Source organism: Callorhinus ursinus, unplaced genomic scaffold, assembly GCF_003265705.2.
Source record: "Callorhinus ursinus isolate GAN/ISIS: 27379988/994484 unplaced genomic scaffold, GSC_fseal_2.0 scaffold31, whole genome shotgun sequence".
Taxonomy (NCBI): domain Eukaryota; kingdom Metazoa; phylum Chordata; class Mammalia; order Carnivora; family Otariidae; genus Callorhinus; species Callorhinus ursinus.
In genome coordinates, this window is record NW_027397093.1 from 10,555,089 (window position 1) to 10,572,355 (window position 17,267).

The 17,267-nt window shown below is 51.2% G+C and overlaps 1 protein-coding gene across 1 annotated transcript; it reads left to right on the plus strand.

Annotated features, from left to right (window-relative positions):
- The first annotated feature begins 13,666 nt into the window (after nucleotides 1-13,666).
- COMTD1 (catechol-O-methyltransferase domain containing 1) lies at nucleotides 13,667-15,710 on the plus strand. Its single transcript, XM_025850558.2, has 7 exons — nucleotides 13,667-13,858; nucleotides 14,016-14,143; nucleotides 14,388-14,493; nucleotides 14,584-14,702; nucleotides 14,807-14,861; nucleotides 15,133-15,266; nucleotides 15,458-15,710. The coding sequence occupies exons 1-7, from the start codon at nucleotides 13,765-13,767 to the stop codon at nucleotides 15,608-15,610; spliced, it is 789 nt and encodes a 262-aa protein (XP_025706343.1). The 5' UTR covers nucleotides 13,667-13,764; the 3' UTR covers nucleotides 15,611-15,710.
- Nucleotides 15,711-17,267: the final 1,557 nt, after the last annotated feature.

The following is a 17,267-nucleotide window of genomic DNA, read 5'->3' on the forward strand; positions in this document are numbered from 1 at the left end:
CAAAGACGCAGATCGTAGGGTCTATGTAGCTGCACTGTGGGTGCCCACATCCCCTCAGCCCTCATTAAATCCATGCATTGGGGCATCTGGTTGGCTCCGTAGGTTAAGTGTCTGTCTTCGGCTCAAGTCATGATCCCAGGGTCCTAGGATGGAGACCCTGTCAGGCTCCCTGCTCAGCGGGGAGCCTGCTTCTCCCTCTCCCTCTCCTCCCCACTTGTGCTCATTGTCACTATCTCTGTCTCTCTCTTTCAAATAAATAAATAAAATCTTTTTTTAAAAAAATCCATGCATGCTAGTGACTTCTTACTATGGGCACCTGCAACACTGCCTGAGAGCTTTCTCTGGCCTGGGATCATGCTCAGTAGACCCTCAGGACAGGCCAGAGGTGCCAGGGACTTGATGCTCCCAAAGGAAACCCCAAAACAATGATGAATGATAGTTGGTGTACAAACATCCCAGCTCCCTCCCCTCTTGGATGGGACAATTCTGAGACATGTTCCATACCCGCAGTTCTCAACCAGGTATGCTCTTGCCCCCAGGAGACATTGGCAATGTCTGGAGATATCTTGGTGGAATGGTTGCTACCTTCATCTGGTTGGTAGAGGCCGGGAGGCCACTAAACATCGTACAATGCACAGGACACCCCCTAACCGATAATTATCCAGCCCAAAATATCAGTAGTGTGGACATTGAGAAACCCTATTCTATACCCTCTCCCAGAGATTCCCAATGGGATTGAGCCTCAGATGCCCACATCAATAACCTGCTCACTTAGGCACACTCTCCTGGCTTCTTTCTCTTCCCTGGCCCACTTCCCCACTCTCCTTTCAGCATTTCCTAGGACCACCTCTCACATAACTACTTTTACTCAAATCCTCATCTCAAGGTGTGTTTCTTGGGGACCCAACCTAAGATCGTCCATTACTATGGTCATAGCAACAACCTTGGAAGGTTCTCAAAGACTTGGGCTCCTATTTCAGCCATCTATAGTCTTACCATACATATTCAGTCCCAGTGACACCCACATTGATGTGGCCACATATGGACACACATAGGGGATACACCAGACCAGCCTGGCCAAGAGGCCCTTTGGTCCTATTTTGGTGGACCAACTGATTGGAGCTGTGTTTACCCTGAAAAGTGACATAAGACTTGAGTACCAATTCAATATAATCCCTATCAGAATCTCAGCTGACTTCTTTATAGAAACGGATGAGGGACACCTAGGTGGCCTAGTCGGTTAAACATCAGACTCTTTGATTTCAGCTCAGGTCATGATCTCAGGGTCGTGAGATCAAGCCCCCCATCAGACTCTGCACTCAGTGGGGAGTCTGCTTGAGACTCTCTCTCTCCCTCTGCAACCCCTCTTTAAAATAAATAAATAAATATTTTTAAAGAAAATGGATGAACTGATTCTAAAATTCATATGAAATTCCAAGTAACCAGGAATTAGCCAAAACAATATTGAAAAAGAACAGAGAAGGAAGACACATACTTCCTGATTTCAAAACTTGCCACAAAGCAAGAGTAATCAAGATAGTATGGTACTGACACAAAGATCTATAGATCAATAATCCAGGAGAGAGTACATAAATACCCATATATCTGTGGTCAACTGGCTTTTTTTTTTTTTTTAATGTAGGCTCCACACCCAGCATGGAGACCAACTCAGGGCTTGAACTCACAACCCTGAGATCAAGACCTGAGCTGAGATCAAGAGTTGGATGCTTAACTGACTGAGCCACCCAAGTGCCCTTTAACTTTCAACAAGGGTGTCAAGACCATTCAATGGATAGTCTTTAGAACAAATGATACCAAGACAACTGGATATCCACATGCAAAAGAACAGAGTTGAATCCTTACCTCACACCGTGTACAAAAATTAACTCAAGATGGATCAAAGACTTAAATGTAAGAGCTAAAACTATAAAACTCTTAGAAGAAAACATAGGAGTAAACTTTCATGATCTTGCATTTGGGAAAGTATTTTTAGATATGACCCCAAAAGTATGAACAATAAAAGAAAAAATAGTTAAACAGGACTTCATCAAAATCAAAATATTTGTGCTTCTAAGGACACCATCAATAAAGTGAAAAGACAACCCAGAGCATAGGAGAAAATATTTGCAAACCATGTATCTGACAAGGGACTTGTATTATCAGGTATCTATGAATTCAGAACTACTATTTCTCCTGGTGAACTTAAATCTTCCATGTTGACCTTTTTTTTTAAACATTTTATTGAGAAAGGGAGAAAGAGAGAGTGCAGGGGGAAGGAGCGGGGGGGGGGGGGTGAGAGAGAAATCCAAGCAGATGCTAGGCTGAGCCCAGAGCCTGACATGGGGCTCAAACTCATGACCCGAGGTCACTACATGAGCTGAAACCAAGAGTCTGACACCCAACCAACTGTGCCACCCAGGCGCCCCCATATTGACCTTTATATCACTATACCTTCTATAGCCTTTTTGCCTTAAATGTATTTTGTCTGATAGTAATATAACTATGCCAATTTTCTTTCAGTTACCTATTTTTCCGATGTCCTTTCACTGTTTTACTTACCATTTTTTAAATATCTGTCCTCATGTTTTAGATATATCTCATGTAAGCAACATTTGACTATTCTTTTTAAAATCCAATCTGATAGTCTATGCATATTAACCAAAGAGTTCAGTCTATTTATATTTATAAGGATTACAAATATATTTGGCTTTATTTCTATGATCTTATTTTGTGTGTGTGGTTGCGGTTTTTTTGTTTGCTTGGTTGGTTTTTGGTTTGTTTGTTTTGTCCTGCTTCCTAAGGATTTTTTTTTTCATCTTCTCTGTTGGCTTGTTTTGACTTGATTGAGGTTTTTTTACTTACTCCATTTTTTCCCCATCTACTAGTGTGGAAAATAGGCATTCTACTTCTTTTTTTTTTTTTTTAAGATTGAATTTCTAAGTAAACTCTCCACCCAGTGTGGGACTTGAACTTACAACCCCAAGATCAAGAGTCACATTCTCCACTGACTGAGCCAGCCAGCTACCCCACTACTTCTTATTTTTTTATTGGCGATTTAGTATTTTGAAATGATTATCTAACTTAACATAGTCTAAAATGAATCAATATCTTACCCTTCTCCTGAGCAATGCAAAGTACTTTAAAAGCTTTAATTCCAGTTACTTAGGGCCCAGACTTTTAGCTCCATCTCTTGTTTAGCTCCACAGATTAGACATTGTTTTGGACAGTAGATGTGTTTGTTTAGATTTACCCATATTTTTATTTTTTCCTCAATTCACCATTTCTTCTTGTATCTCTTCCTGAGATTCTTCCTGAGATCATTTTTCTTCTCAAGTTGTCCTTCAGAAATTCCTTTGATGGAGGGGAGGGAGTCTTTTGTTTATAAATTCTCTCAATTTTATAGATGAAAATGTCTTTATTTCTGCCCTTATTCCTATTTTTTGCATTTTTAGTGAGACAACTCATATACCATAAAATTTCCCTTTTGGAAGTGTACGATTCAGTGGTTTTAGTATACTTAGACAGTTATACAAACCTCCTACAATCTAATTCCAGAACATTTCATCACCCAAAACAGAAACCCCATGCCCATTAGCTGTCACTCCACATTCCCCTCCTTGACCCCAATCTCTGGCAGCCACAAATCTACCTTCTTGCTCTATGGATTTGCTTATTCTAGACGTTCCGTGTCAATGAAATCATAGAATTTGTGGTCTTTTGTGCCTGGCTTCTTTTGCTAAGTCCAATGACTCCAAGGTTTATCCTGATTGTCACATGCATCAGAACTTTATTCCTTTTTATGTCAAGTCACACTCTTACTATATACCATATTTGTTTATCCATTCATAAGCTGGTAGACAATGGGGTTGTTTCCACTTTTCCACTATTATGAATAACGTTGCTATGAACATTCATGTACAAGCTTTGTGTGAACATATTTTCAGTTCTCTTGAGTATATACTTAGGATCTATACTTCTTCTTTTTTTTTTTTCTTGTTCTTTTTTTTTTTTTTGAGAGAGAGTATGCAAGCAGCGGGTGGGGCAGAGGGAGAGAAAGAATCTTAAGCAGGCTTCACGCCCACTGTGAAGCCGAATGCGGGGCTCAATCTCATGACTCTGAGACCACGACCTGAGCCAAAATCAAGTTAGATGCTTAACCGACTGAGCCACCCAGGCGCCCCAACACTTATTCTTAAAAGATAAATTATTATTTAAGAAATTATTTCAGTCTTATTGGGAATTGAGGTATACAGTTTTTGGTTGGTATGACTTTTTAAAATCCCTTCAAATCTACTCCTCTTCTGTCTTTCATTGTTACTTTTAATACTATTGTAACTAATCAGATATTAGTCTAATTTTTTCTAATTATAGAAGTTGTGAACAACAAAAATTTTTCTTTCTCGTACTTTAAAGATCTTCTCCTTGTCCTTGGCACTCCACAATTTGACTATAATGTATCTATACATGGACTTATTTTTATTTATCCTGTTTGGGATTCATTGGAATTCTTGAATTTGAGGATTCATAGAGGTTTATTTATTTATTTTTTTACAAATATTTTGATTATTTTAATGAAGCCGGTACAATGTCCATTTAAAACCCATATCCTAGGCCAAAAAGCACAAATAAAATCAAAAAGAGCAGTGTTCTGTTGAATACACTTCTGCATGAATAACTTTATTAACTGCTAAAGAAAATTAGAACTTTCCTGGATCTACTGGCAAGACTTTTCTTTAATCTTAAAACGCTTTTGCTCTTCAGTGAAGCCATCTTTGGAATGAGTCATTACTCTCACCATCTCTGTCATCTCAACTCCAGCCTGAAATTTCTCATATTTTGGTCCAGACCCTCAAATTTTAAAAGTAGCTTCAAGTTAAGGAAAGGTCATTTTTCCACAGTTCAGTTCTCTGAAGAACTTCCATCTCCCACTGAAAGTCATAGTCCAGGAGTGAAGCAATCATGCACCAGAACTTCAGGGCCAAAGGGAAAGTCATTATGGACACACATAGGTCAATCTTATTTATCACAAGCCTGAAAATGCAATCCTGGAAAAAGTGGCCTCTCTGTGCACACATGTAATGTTTTAAAAAGGAGAGGGTAATATGAAGGGGGCTAAGGTTTGACCACCAAAAATCAACACAATGAAAACAAGTGATAATGAATAATGGGCATGAGAATTCAAATTACCAGATGTTTTAAGGAGATGGGGTCCCAGTTTTCAATTCCGTATTGAATACCACCTTACAAAATAACTATTTTTAAAAATAAAAAAGGATTGAGGGTAAAGAAAAAAATAAAAAGAATATCTAAATCGTTGCATGATGCCCTTTCTATTCCTGATAAACTTGAATCACATCTTCTTCCTCCATTCCCAGTTCTTTTGCAGTGTGATTATCAACAATTCTCTGACCTTCAAAGAGAAACCTGAGTGAATTCATTGGAATTCCCCGTCTTTGATGGTACAATTCTTTTTTTTTCTTTAAGATTCCATTTATTTCTTTGTCAGAGAGACAGCCAGCAGACTAGAAGGAAAGCAAGCAGGTCTTCACCCCAGAGCCCTAAGTCATCCCCGGCATTCCCAGCCACAGGGCACAGTGGGCAAGAGAACGGGCCCACCCCCTCTGCTGCCTCAGTTTCCCTGTTCATAAGACGGGCGTGCGGGACCGAGGGACTGCCGGACTCCTTGCCAGCTCTTCTGTCCCAACTTCTTGGATTGCACTTCTGGCCCGCCCCAAAGTTCCAAGCAGGTGGCCCTGGCCCCCAGACTGGCCACTCGCCCAGGCAGTGGAAGGACCGGTGAGACCAAAGGAGGGTCTCCACTGAATCAGGATTGAACCCCACGAGGCGGGCAGAGGCAACAGTTTCTTGGCATCTGTATGTCTCCAGCCTGCTGAGCGGGCCTGGGGAGTCCGTATTTCTTGAAATGTAAGTACCGAGACCACACTGAGTTGTCAGTAAATTCATTATCCCATTACGCAGGCCTGAATTATTCAGCGCTCTTGAGGCCGCCTCAGGAACGTGCCCGAGCACAGTCAATGTCGGCATTAGTGGGATGGATGGAGTCAGGCCCAGGGCATGGTTGGTGCCAGGATGACGGATCTGGGCCCGGAGAGGGTGCCCGTGCTTGAAGGCGCAAGGGAGGGTCTGGCGAGCAGGACCTGGGCCCTGGGTGCTTCTGGGGTCTGGGAAGGGGATAATGCACATATCCACTTTCCTGGGCCCCCCCCACCCCCCGCCCCAGGAAATTGGCAGAGTTTGGAGCCCCATCTGCTCCACAGGGCCCAGGGACAGAGGGTCCAAGTTTCACCTTTCTCCTGGCTGTGTGACCTGGTTGTTCACCTCTCTGAGCCTCAGTTTATCTGTAAAATGCAGCTAAATGTTCCCAGTACCCATTCTCCCTTTTAAGTTTAATGATAGAACTGATTTTTTTCTGAGAATATAATGCTCTAGAATAAAGACTATTTCTAAACTGAAGTGTGGCCAATGACTAAGTGCTGATCAAATAATACAAGTAGGAGTATCCTGTGAAACCTTCAGGAAGTATCCTTAAAGGAAGGGGGTGAGTCCTGTTTTGTCCCTTTCTTTCTCCTGAAAATTAGGGTGAAGATGTAATGGCTGGAGCTCAAGTAGCTATATTGCTTAATGAGGAGAAGCCACACGATGAGGATGGCAGCACAAGAGCGTAGAAGCCTGAGTCCCTGTTGGCCCTGGAGTCTCCTTACTATCTCCACGTTGCACCTCTATAAAATAGAAATCAAATTCTCTCTTAAGTTGCTATTCTTTTGGATTTTTCTGTCACTCACAGCCAAACCCAAGCCTACCTCGTTGGGCAAGTCTCAGGGTGAAATAAGACATTACAGGAAAAGCAGCCACTTCAATAGGAATTTCCTCTAGGACACATCAGTGATTAAGAACTGTAAGCCCTTTAAAAAAAAAAAGAAAAGAACTGTAAGCCCTGAAACCTTAGGATCAAAGATGAAGTCCCAACTCTACCACTTATAAGCTGTGCAACTTTGGGCAAGTTGCTTAACCTCTCTGTGCTTCAGCTTTCCTATCCCTAAGATGGAGATAAAAATTATACCTTGCCCCTCACAGGATTAGTGTGCAGACTAAGTGAATTAACACAAAGTTACAAGAAGTGGCTGACACACAGTAAGTGCCATGTCAGTATCAGCAGTTAGTATCCCGTTTTTACACATTAGGGGGAATCCTCTGTGTAGCTCAGGGACCTGGATTCCCATAGCATCTCCCAAAGCTTCATCTCAGCTTAGATTTACGCCTGAAGGTGACTGAGCTCTCAGGGTGGGGATGCCAGCGATGATCTGAGCTTCAGCCATGACAGGAACAGCTTTGTCCTAAGGGAGAGGACCCCAATCTGAGCCCAGAGAAGCGGGCAGCAGAGACTGGGCTGCTGGTGTGGCCCCTAGAAGAAGGACTGCTCTCCAGGATGCAGATGAAGTTCTTACTCAGGAAGAGAGACAGAGAAAAAAGGCTCCCTTCCTGGCTACGTGCCATGCACAGATGTGCCTCCTGTCTGGACCTACGGGGAATGCATTAAATTGGAGGTCACAGTTCATGTGAGTTCACAGAGAGTGGTATGAGATACGGGTGGGATGTGTTGGGTCTGAGGCAGCAGGGAGCGGTGGAGACCAGGGCAAGGGCCACCAGCCCACCGGGGGCAGGCGTGGCCCAGTGCCAAGCTAACCTTGGCCAGCAAAATGGGCCTACTGGCGTCAGACCTCCCGCCTTTTCAAAAGAAATGGAAATCAAATCTGAATTCTTTGTGAAGTTTTCTCATTGTTTAGTGTTGGCTCCATTCAAACAAACAAAACACTGATACAGGCAAACGGTGTCCCCAGGCCAGCGTCAGGCCACCAGATGTCAACAAGCACCGAGCGGTGCCCTATGAATCCTCGGGCACCAGGCTGCCCTTGCTGGAGTCCATGGAGGACGATGGGTGGCCACTGAGCACGGGGCAGCTTGGAGGAGAGGCAGCTGCAGGACTTCGCCCTTCCCAGGGAAGCAGGCGCTGTGCGCTGTCCGGGTTCAGAGGGGCAGTGAGGGTGGGTAGAGGCAGGCGGTCACCTACTCCCTCAAGAAACACTCTGACCCCCAGAGCTCCATGTTCTTCCTCTAAGAAGCAGACTGGGGAACCCAGCTTCGGCATGTGGCAGCACCCTGCCCACCCGCCCTGCTGAGGCCCTACCCGATGCACAGCCTCTGCACCCATAGCTTTGGGGACACCCCAGGGCCACTTGGGACCTGTGTATAGACTGGACTGCTGATCCTGACTCTTCGGTCTGCCACCCATAACGGGGTCGCACCGCCACACCCTTTGCCACGTGACCCCACAGAGCTGCTCCACAGAGGGGGTAGACTGCACACCCTCACCCCGGACTCGGGCCTGGCCGAGTGGCTTGCTGTGGACCCTGGAACATCAGCAGACCTGACTGAGGCAGAGGCTTTAAAGCCTCCTGTGAGGTTGGCCTCCTGCATCTGTGCTGTCCGCTGGGCACGAGCCTCCCCCAGGCAACCGCTGGCTTCAGAAGGCTCTGAACCCACAACCCGAAGCAGAAGTATCACAGCTGAGCTGCTGACCCAGGAGAGAAAAGTGCGTGGTTATTCTGGAAGCCACTGACACTTGGGACTGCTACACAGCACTTCTGCTGCCGAAACCTATTACGCCGGGAAGACACGGGCTTCCCCAACCCCATCCCCAGCTCACTGCACAAAATCTCCCACCCTGTGTGGTCATCATCCACTGTCCCAGAAGCTGCTGTGCCCCTGCCCCGGAGGCAAATATAGAGACTCCCCCTGGAGTGGGGAGTCCCCCAGGTTGTGGGCTGGGAGACCTTGGATGCGTCAGTTCCTCTAAGAGTCACCTATAGGGCATGGGTGATCATGCCTACTTCACCAGGGATTGGGAGGTCTTGGTGAGATGCCACAGGCCTGCAGGGGGATGAAGGGAGGTTGGAGAAGGAGTGTGGCCAGTGCTGGTACTTGTACTCATCAGGAGGGGGGGGGACTGGGCCTGCCACATGGGGGGATGGGTCATCCCCTATGAGAAAGCTCACCCCCGTGGAAAATGAGGCCTCACTTTCGGACGGCATGATTTCCAGTACAGTGGGGAATCTGACACTCTAGACGAAGAAAAAGCAAACAGGGTTATCTCAGTACCAACTCTAAACCACTCCTGTGGGTACAGGCCACACTGTTTGGAGGTCTGTATCAGGAATGCTTTTGAGCTTTAAGTAAAAGAATATACACCTAATCATGGCTTAAATACAAAGGGTTCCATTTTCTCCTGTAACAAGGAGTCTGGAGGGAAACGGTGGTGTTGGTTCAGTGGCTAGATAATGTCTTCAAGGACCAACATCCCATCTTTTCCTCTTGCCAAACTTACTGTTTGTTTGGATTTTTTAAACCTTAACGTTATTGCCTCACAATCACAAGAGGGCTGCTATGGTTCCAAGCATTTCATCTTTACACAACCCCATTCAAGGTAAGAAGCAGCTAAATGAGAAAAGGGAGAAAAAAGGCCTGAGACGCACCCCTTTATCCCTGGCCAGAAATTCACGGCAGGTGAGGGTGAGAAAGCAGGTATCTTCAAAAAAGGACTGTGTTGGTCATGACAGTCTGGGACTAATCACAGTTCTGAGACTAATCACAGTTCATCCCCCAAAGTTGGGCACATTGCTGGAACAACATCAGGCTCCTGTTGGCAAGGCAGAAGGAAGCAGAATAGCTCCAAGGGAGACCAGGTAGCCCGTTAACAGGGTCCATTGGAGGTGGGAGAATCAGTCCCACAGAGGAGTGGCTACCAGGCAGGACTCTTAACTGTGAACCTTATAAGCTGCTCTGTGACAAACAGCAGATTTCACTTTGTTGCAAACAACAGAATCCACGTTGTTACCAACAGTGCACTCCACTCTGTTGCCCCCCGCAGACTGGCGGGCATAGCCAGCACCAGGCAGGAGCAGGCCATGGCTCTTGGTCCTCTCCAGCCTATCTGAGGAGCCCCAGAAGCCCCTAACTCATGGTCTGTCTCAGCCACCTGGTTGGCCTGAAACACCCCCCGGAGCCCTTGGAGTCAGGGCACTGCCCCTCACCCCGAAGGCTTAGCTTAACAGGTCCCATCCTCTCTGGGGAACTTGGCAAACCTCCCCCGGATGTGGTCAGACTTCGGGCTGCAAGCTTCTGTGTGGAGAGGCCTACGAAGGCAAGACCTGGAGAGAGTCTCAAAGGAGGGTCAAAGGTGCCTCCGGGAGATCCCACTGAGGGTGGGAAGGGGATGGAGGGCCCAAAGGTGGGAAGAGGATTCCTGAGGTGGGGGCAGGGCAGAAGCATCAGCCCCAACAGACTCCACTTCTATGTCTTAACTTCCCTGATCCGTGCTCCCAGTCAGAGGATACAGTGGTCCCTTGCGCCAGATCAGACACTGAGATCAAAGAGCTATTCAGTTTGGCTGATGCAGTGCTAAAAAAAGAAAAAAGAAAGAAAAAAAAGTCTAAACTGAATGTGTTTAAAATTGTGAAGTTTCACATTACCCACCAGATTTCAGCCTTTCTTGAAAAATCGGAAGCTCTGGCCGCACCTCATCTTCCCATCTGGCGGCACAGGCTACAACCAAGTGGCTGCCATGCGTTCGGATGGGGCGTGAGCTTTGGAGCACCACAGACCCCGCTACCCCCTACTGCCTCCCCTCACCAACCTGGGCAGCCCGTGAACACCTCCCCATTCTCATCCCTGATTGACTCCATGACCGTACTCTTCTGCCCCTGCCCTGCACGGTTCTGGGGGCCCCTGGGGGAGAAGACACGGCCTGCACGATGTTAGCAGGGAGGAGAAGCAGAAGTTAGGGGTACTGGGATAGAAAATTCAGGGGCCTCTTCCGGGCCTGTTTTTGTGGCCAGCGGGTTCCAGTGGCCTGGTTTGGCTAAGAATTTGTCAGGGGTCACAGGCGTGGACCTAAAGGCATGAAGGGGCTCCCATTGTCTCTGCCCTCCTGAGCCCGAGGGTTCCTTGGTGCCTCGTGGGGCATTTGACCTACGTTTGACCAAAAAGGCAACTGAGAGAGGTAGACACGGTCTCTCCCTCCCCAGCCCTTTCTGCCCCTGGGGGCACCTGCCCACGTCCACAGGGCCCTCCCCTCCCCCAACCACAAGGGCACCTCTGAGGAAAACAAGTAGGACCCACCCTATTCTCAGCCTCCTGGAAAAGGCGCTGTAGGATCTTGGGGTGACACTCGGCCCCCTTCATTGTGAGCCGAGACACTGGTGCCACAGCACAAGAGACAAGAAATGAGCAGCAAACGGGGGAGGGAGGTGGAAAAATTAAATTTTGCGTGATCAGCAAGGTTTCAAACAATCGCTCGCCAACTGAAGTGGGTGCCACGTCTATAAGTCATTCTGTTTTATAGACCATTAGGATCTCCAGAGAGAACCTGCATGGAGACCACTGCTTTTTGTTGAAATTAAAATGTCAGAGAAAAAGAAATAGAACAAAACAGGGAATCTGCAATTAATTACCAGGCCATAAAAATTCAATAATCAGGAGGCAGAGCGGCCGCGGGCCCAGAGGTATCAGAGCCGGCGTAACAAGAATGGAATACATTAATCTTTTCAAATTAGTTTTTTAATCTGACGGGGATATATGGTGACATGCCTCCCCTCCGTGCCCGCTCCGCCCCCCACCCCCTCTCCAGGCCTCTCGCCTGAAGCCGGTTCTCTGGAAGGGAGGTTCGGGTGTGAGCTGGGGGCCTGCCCCAATCCGGCCCCCCAGACAGGGGAGAAAGTGCTGGTCTGCGGCCCAGGCTGAGCCCAGGGCCCACATGCCCGCCGGCCTGGTGGAGGGAGCCCAGCAGAGCAGCCAGGAAAGCGCTTCCTGCGAGGTCCCGGTGCGTGGAGTCCGCGTGGAGAGGAGGCCTCTGTGAGCTCCGCTTTCCTCCTCTGGAAAATGGGAATCATATCCCCGCCTCACAGGCAGGCTGGATGTGGAATGCCGGGTGCTCAGTAGATGGCCCCTCGGGTTACTGTGCTGACCGGACTGGCAGCTCAGGTAGCTAGGAGCCCACGAAGATCCAACATACTATTCCGAGAGCAATTATTTAGCATTTGCTGTGTGCTCAGCGCTGGGAGAGACCAGCAGCCTCAGCCCTTACTCTGGGCAATGAGTCTCCTAGGTCAGAGAAACAGGTACTGGGCCACCCGGTAAGGGGGAAGGCGCTTCCCCTCGAAGCAGGGCGCCGGCCGGACCGCGGGGAACCGGGACCGCGGCCGAGGGCCCACCCGGCAGCACCCCAGCCAGGCCCCCGCGCAGCCGGCTCCACCCCGCGCCCCGGGTCAGTCCCGCCCCTGTGTCTCCCTCGAGGTCCGGTCGTCGGCTCCCGGAGCCTCCACCGCAACTGGATCTCCTCCTGCGCGGCTTCCCAGCGCTGTGCTCCGAGTTTGTGTCCAGCTCGCTCCGATCCTCAGCCTCAGCCACGCCGCGGCCGCACGCACCACCCCCAAACCTCGATAAACCTGCCTCCGGGCCTCGGAGTCTGAGCCTCCCCTGGGCAGCCCCGGTGCAGCTCTGGTCTGGACATTCAATGGGCTGTGGGAGCAGGCACGCCCGGGGAGGTGACCTTGAGCCGCAGTCGGATGACCGTCTGCCCTTTGGACTTTAACTCCTTTTAAATGTAACAGGTAGGGCCCACTCAGGGCCGGCCCTGTGTTAAGTCCTTCACCGGGATTTTCTCATTTCATCCCCTGCGGGGGAGTGGGGGGATTCTTAATAACCCCGTTTTGCAGAAGAGGAAATGGTGAAAGTGGAGTTGCCCCCCATTTTTGTGTGTGCTGTGTTCCCCGAATGTAGCTTCCCTAAGAATACGCGCCAGCACAGCTTCTTTCCCCTTCCCCACTTTGAGTCACAAAAGGCGCTCCATCAGTGCTCACTGGATCGTGTCCCTGCAGAACAGCACTGCGAGCCGACCTCAGCTGCCCTTCCACCACTTTCCTCCCCAAAATATCTCCACCCCAACAGCTGCCATTTACTGAGCACCTACTGTGTGCCAGGTTGTGTGATCTGGTGCCGTTTGCGGTAAGCCTGTGGTTCCTGTTTTCCATAAAGGAAACAGGCTGAGAATGATGGCCCCAAGAGCTCACACCCATGTCTGGCGCCAAAGGGAAGTTTTCTAAGAATCTTGTCTCAGAGCCCCATCAACGAGACCTGTCTCAGGACTCCCAAACCCCACCTCTGGTTTTGTCCCCAAACCAGGTCGTCCTTCACTCCTTCAACCGGATACCCTTACTCACCTCCCCCAAAAAGCCTCCCCTAATTCTCTCAGTCCCTCTCAGAGCTCCTGTCATTTCTATCACGTTGTACTCATTACTACCCTGTTACACCGAGGGCCCACCCACCCACATATGCCGCAGGGCCCCAGCAAAAACAGGAGCAATAAGAAGCATACACCCAGGAGGGGGCATCACATTCTTCCTCCCTGACCCAGGACGGCAGACCTGAGGGGCCGGCAAGAAAAACCCAGACACCGCATGCTGGGCTTGCGCCCCTCTCTGGGTGCAGTTCCCAGTGCAGCCACCAGATGGCGCCCGGCTCGCTCTAGGGGGACTTGCAGTAAAGCTGTGCGGTCGCCAGATGGCGTTCGAGACCGCAGCTCCGCGGGCAGTGCCGGGACAGGGCGGAGCCTGGAGGGCAGGCGGATCCCAGTGTGGGCCCAGGAGGCCCAGCCAAGTGACCCGTACGTGGCTGCCTCCTGGTCGCACCATGATCCATCCCGCACCCCGGCTCTCTGTGCCCGCCGCGCTGGCCCTGGGCTCGGCCGCGCTGGGCGCCGCCTTGGCCACCGGCCTCTTCCTGGGTGAGTAGGGCGGGGCCCGCGGAACCCACCCGCAGAGCCCCCGCAGGCGGGGCAGGTGCGGGAGCCGAGCCCGTGACTCCGCGAGGCTGGCTGCGGCTGAAGCTCAGCCCTGGCGCCCCAGAGCCCCAGGCCCTGACCCAGGACTCCTCCCTGGCAGGGAGCCGGTTCCATCCCTGGCGATCCCGGCGAGAGAAGCGCCTGCTGCCCCCTGAAGACAGCCCCCTGTGGCAGTATCTGCTGAGCCGCTCCATGCGGGAGCACCCGGCGCTGCGGAGCCTGCGGCTGGTCAGCAGGGCCAGGGGCGGGAACAGGCGCCCACCTCGGACCCAGCGGGTCCCACGTGGTTGTGTGACCTTGGGCTGGGCCATGGCGCTCTTGGGGCTTCCGGGACACAGCCGGCTGGGCGCGGTGGGCGTTCCCTGAGGGCCCGTCCCGGGACCACGCCCACGGCCGCGCACCTGGAGGGGGTTATGGAGCTCCGGGGAGGAGCTGGGTGACTGGCAGTGCTGGCGCGACCCTCTCCCCACAGCTGACCCTGGAGCAGCCCCAGGGAGATTCCATGATGACCCGTGAGCAGGCCCAGCTTCTGGCCAACCTGGCGCGGCTCATCAAGGCCAAGAAGGCTCTGGACCTGGGTAGGGCGCACGGCCGGGATCACTGGGGGCCGAAGTCACCGGGATGTCCCCCTACTCTGGCCTGAGCCTGTCCATGTCCCTTGCCCCCAGGTACTTTCACAGGCTACTCAGCCCTAGCGTTGGCCTTGGCGCTGCCCCCGGCCGGGCGCGTGGTGACCTGTGAGGTGAACCCGGGGCCCCCGGAGCTGGGGCGGCCCCTGTGGAGGCAGGTGAGTGTCCCACACATTTGAGGCCCTCATCAGGCCCTTGGAGGCTGGCCACTCCCAGCTCCAGGAGAAGGGACTTGCTGGCTCTGACCCCACTCCTTCCGCAGGCTGAGGAGGAGCACAAGATCGACCTTCGGTTGAAGCCCGCCCTGGAGACCCTGGGTGAGCAACGGAGTGGAAGGGGCCTTGGCACCATTTTCCAAGTGGAGCCACTGGGCGTGAGCTAGTGACCAGATCCGCTGGGCGGGCTTGGGGCAGTGACAGCCCCCTGCCTCCTGGCCTCGCCGCTGCCATGCGGCCACATGCTGGGTGGCAGGGCGCCCCTCCAGGCCAAAGTCCCTGAATAGTCACAGCGCCTGGGCAGGCCTGGGCAGGGGCTTCTGACCGCTGGGGCTGCGGACTCAGCCGCATTTGCCCCCCCCTCCCCCCCAAGACGAACTCCTGGTCGCGGGCGAGGCCGGCACCTTCGACATGGCCGTGGTGGACGCGGACAAGGAGAACTGCACCGCCTACTATGAGCGGTGCCTGCAGCTGCTGCGCCCCGGAGGCATCCTCGCGGTCCTCAGTGTAAGGGGAAGAACGAACCCTCCCGGGCTGCGTCTCCTGTCTTTTCTCTTGGCTCCTCCCCGTACCCCGCCCCCATGCCACAAAGCCCCGCCCAGTGCACGCATGAAAGCCGCTCCCTCGCCCCGCCTCTCCCTTAGGCACCGTGCCCCTCGGCCCTGACCCCGCCCCCGTGATGCCCCGCCCCCCCTCAGGTCCTGTGGCGCGGAGAGGTGTTACAGCCTCAACCAGGGGACACCGAGGCCCAGTGCGTGCGAAACCTGAACGAGCGCATCCTGCGGGACGCCAGGGTCCACATCAGCCTCCTGCCTCTGGGCGACGGCCTCACCTTAGCCTTCAAGATCTAGGGCCGGCCCCTAGCGGGTGGCCTCAAGGAAGGGGACCTGGGAACCCCAGACATCAACCCTGAGTTTTAAATTCGACAATAAAGTGGGGCCTGGGACACGATCTTTTGAGCCTCTGTATGTGGCGCAAAAGTGGGATAGGGAGGGAAAGTCCAGCACTGGCAGGTCCTAAAGCAAATGGGGGCCTTGAGGTCATAGACATCATCCCCTCCCTGGCACAGTCCTGAGGGCCACCTGGCACCAGGTCTATAGCCTGAGTAGGAGCCTCCAGCTGACTGGTAGCAGGAAATAAAGTTTTGATTGACCTGGCCACATACAGGACCCCAGCTCCTCAGGTTTGCCCCCACTCGACAGGATCTGAGGGCGGGCAGCTGGGTAGAACCCCCACCCATTGGTCTCCCTCCTACTTCACTTCCTAGGAGGGGCCAGTGAACGGTCTTGTTTGGTGCAGCTGGAACTGACTGGAAACCCTATCTGGGGTCCGACAAGGAACAAGGAAACCGCCTTAGAGCAGACCAGGTTTGTCACTGGGCGCTTTCATAGGTTATGCCAGTTCTATTTGCCCATGTTTTCACAGAACTGTCAGCTCGACCTCACCTCTGCAGTGGAGGCTCTGCTCAGTGGACATCACCTCTGAGAACCAGGCCACTTGACTTAAACCTGAGGACCTCAAGGTTGGAGCATATACCTGTCCTCCCCCTGAAGTCCTGGAGGAAGGTGAGGGCCTGGGGGGGATCACTGGCCAGAAAGGTGTGAAGTAAACAGGCCTAGAGGGAGCAGACTATCAGTATGGCAGTTTTTTTAAAAAGTTCCCCACAGGAAGATGGATATAGTTAGGCTTTCCCACACCAACATCTACAAGAGGTGGTGGCCAGGGAGCCAGGTGCTTCACTTCTCTCCATCTAGACCTCCCTAATCCCAATCCCACAGGAAGATCCTATCTCCACACCAACACAGATGAGTATCAGGTACAAATATGAAGTGTTCGACTAACTGCATCAGCCTAGAATACAATTAGGTTTTGCCACCACTGGATTAGGCCTGGGTGCTATAAAGCTGGAGACTATTAGAAACAAGGCCACAGGGGCCCATAGCTGGCAACTTCCATAATCCTACACCTCCTGGGACAAACCTGGCATTTTATGCAACCCTCAGGGCCCCAGGAACCTTCTCTCTCCCGCATGCTAAAAACGTTAATTAGGATGCACCTGGGTAAATACGTCTACTTTACTCTTAAATGTGTCTCTGACCAACTGCTAACTCACTTGTGCCACACCCCAATCCTGAGTACTGGACGCGGTAAAATCCAGCCACAGCTGAGGGAAGGCCACCTGTTAGCTCTGGGGCAGTGGGTCATCCAGGGGGCTTCAGAAGTCACAGGCCTATGACCAGTTCCTCCCCACCAGGTGGAGTTTCAGAGATGTCTCATCTACTTCACACCTCTCTTGAGAATCCCAAAAGCAGACGTGCTTTCACACCTAACTTGCAGACATCAAACAGGAAAACTGTTTGACCTAGCAAAAGATCCTGACTCAAGCAAACTGGCTCAAATTCCAACTGTCTGCCATTAAATCACGTGTGTCTTATTCACACAGGCCATTCTTGGCAGTCCCTTAGCACATACATAGATCAGGAGGAGCCTCTTTATCACCCCACAGTG

What these genes read in the sequence shown, in the direction of transcription:
- COMTD1 (XM_025850558.2), top strand. Translation starts at nt 13,765, where the DNA reads ATGATCCATCCCGCACCCCGGCTCTCTGTGCCCGCCGCGCTGGCCCTG. An exon ending in CGCTGCGGAGCCTGCGGCTG is followed by an intron (nt 14,144 to 14,387) that starts GTCAGCAGGGCC and finishes CTCTCCCCACAG; the next exon opens with CTGACCCTGGAGCAGCCCCA. An exon ending in CAAGAAGGCTCTGGACCTGG is followed by an intron (nt 14,494 to 14,583) that starts GTAGGGCGCACG and finishes CCTTGCCCCCAG; the next exon opens with GTACTTTCACAGGCTACTCA.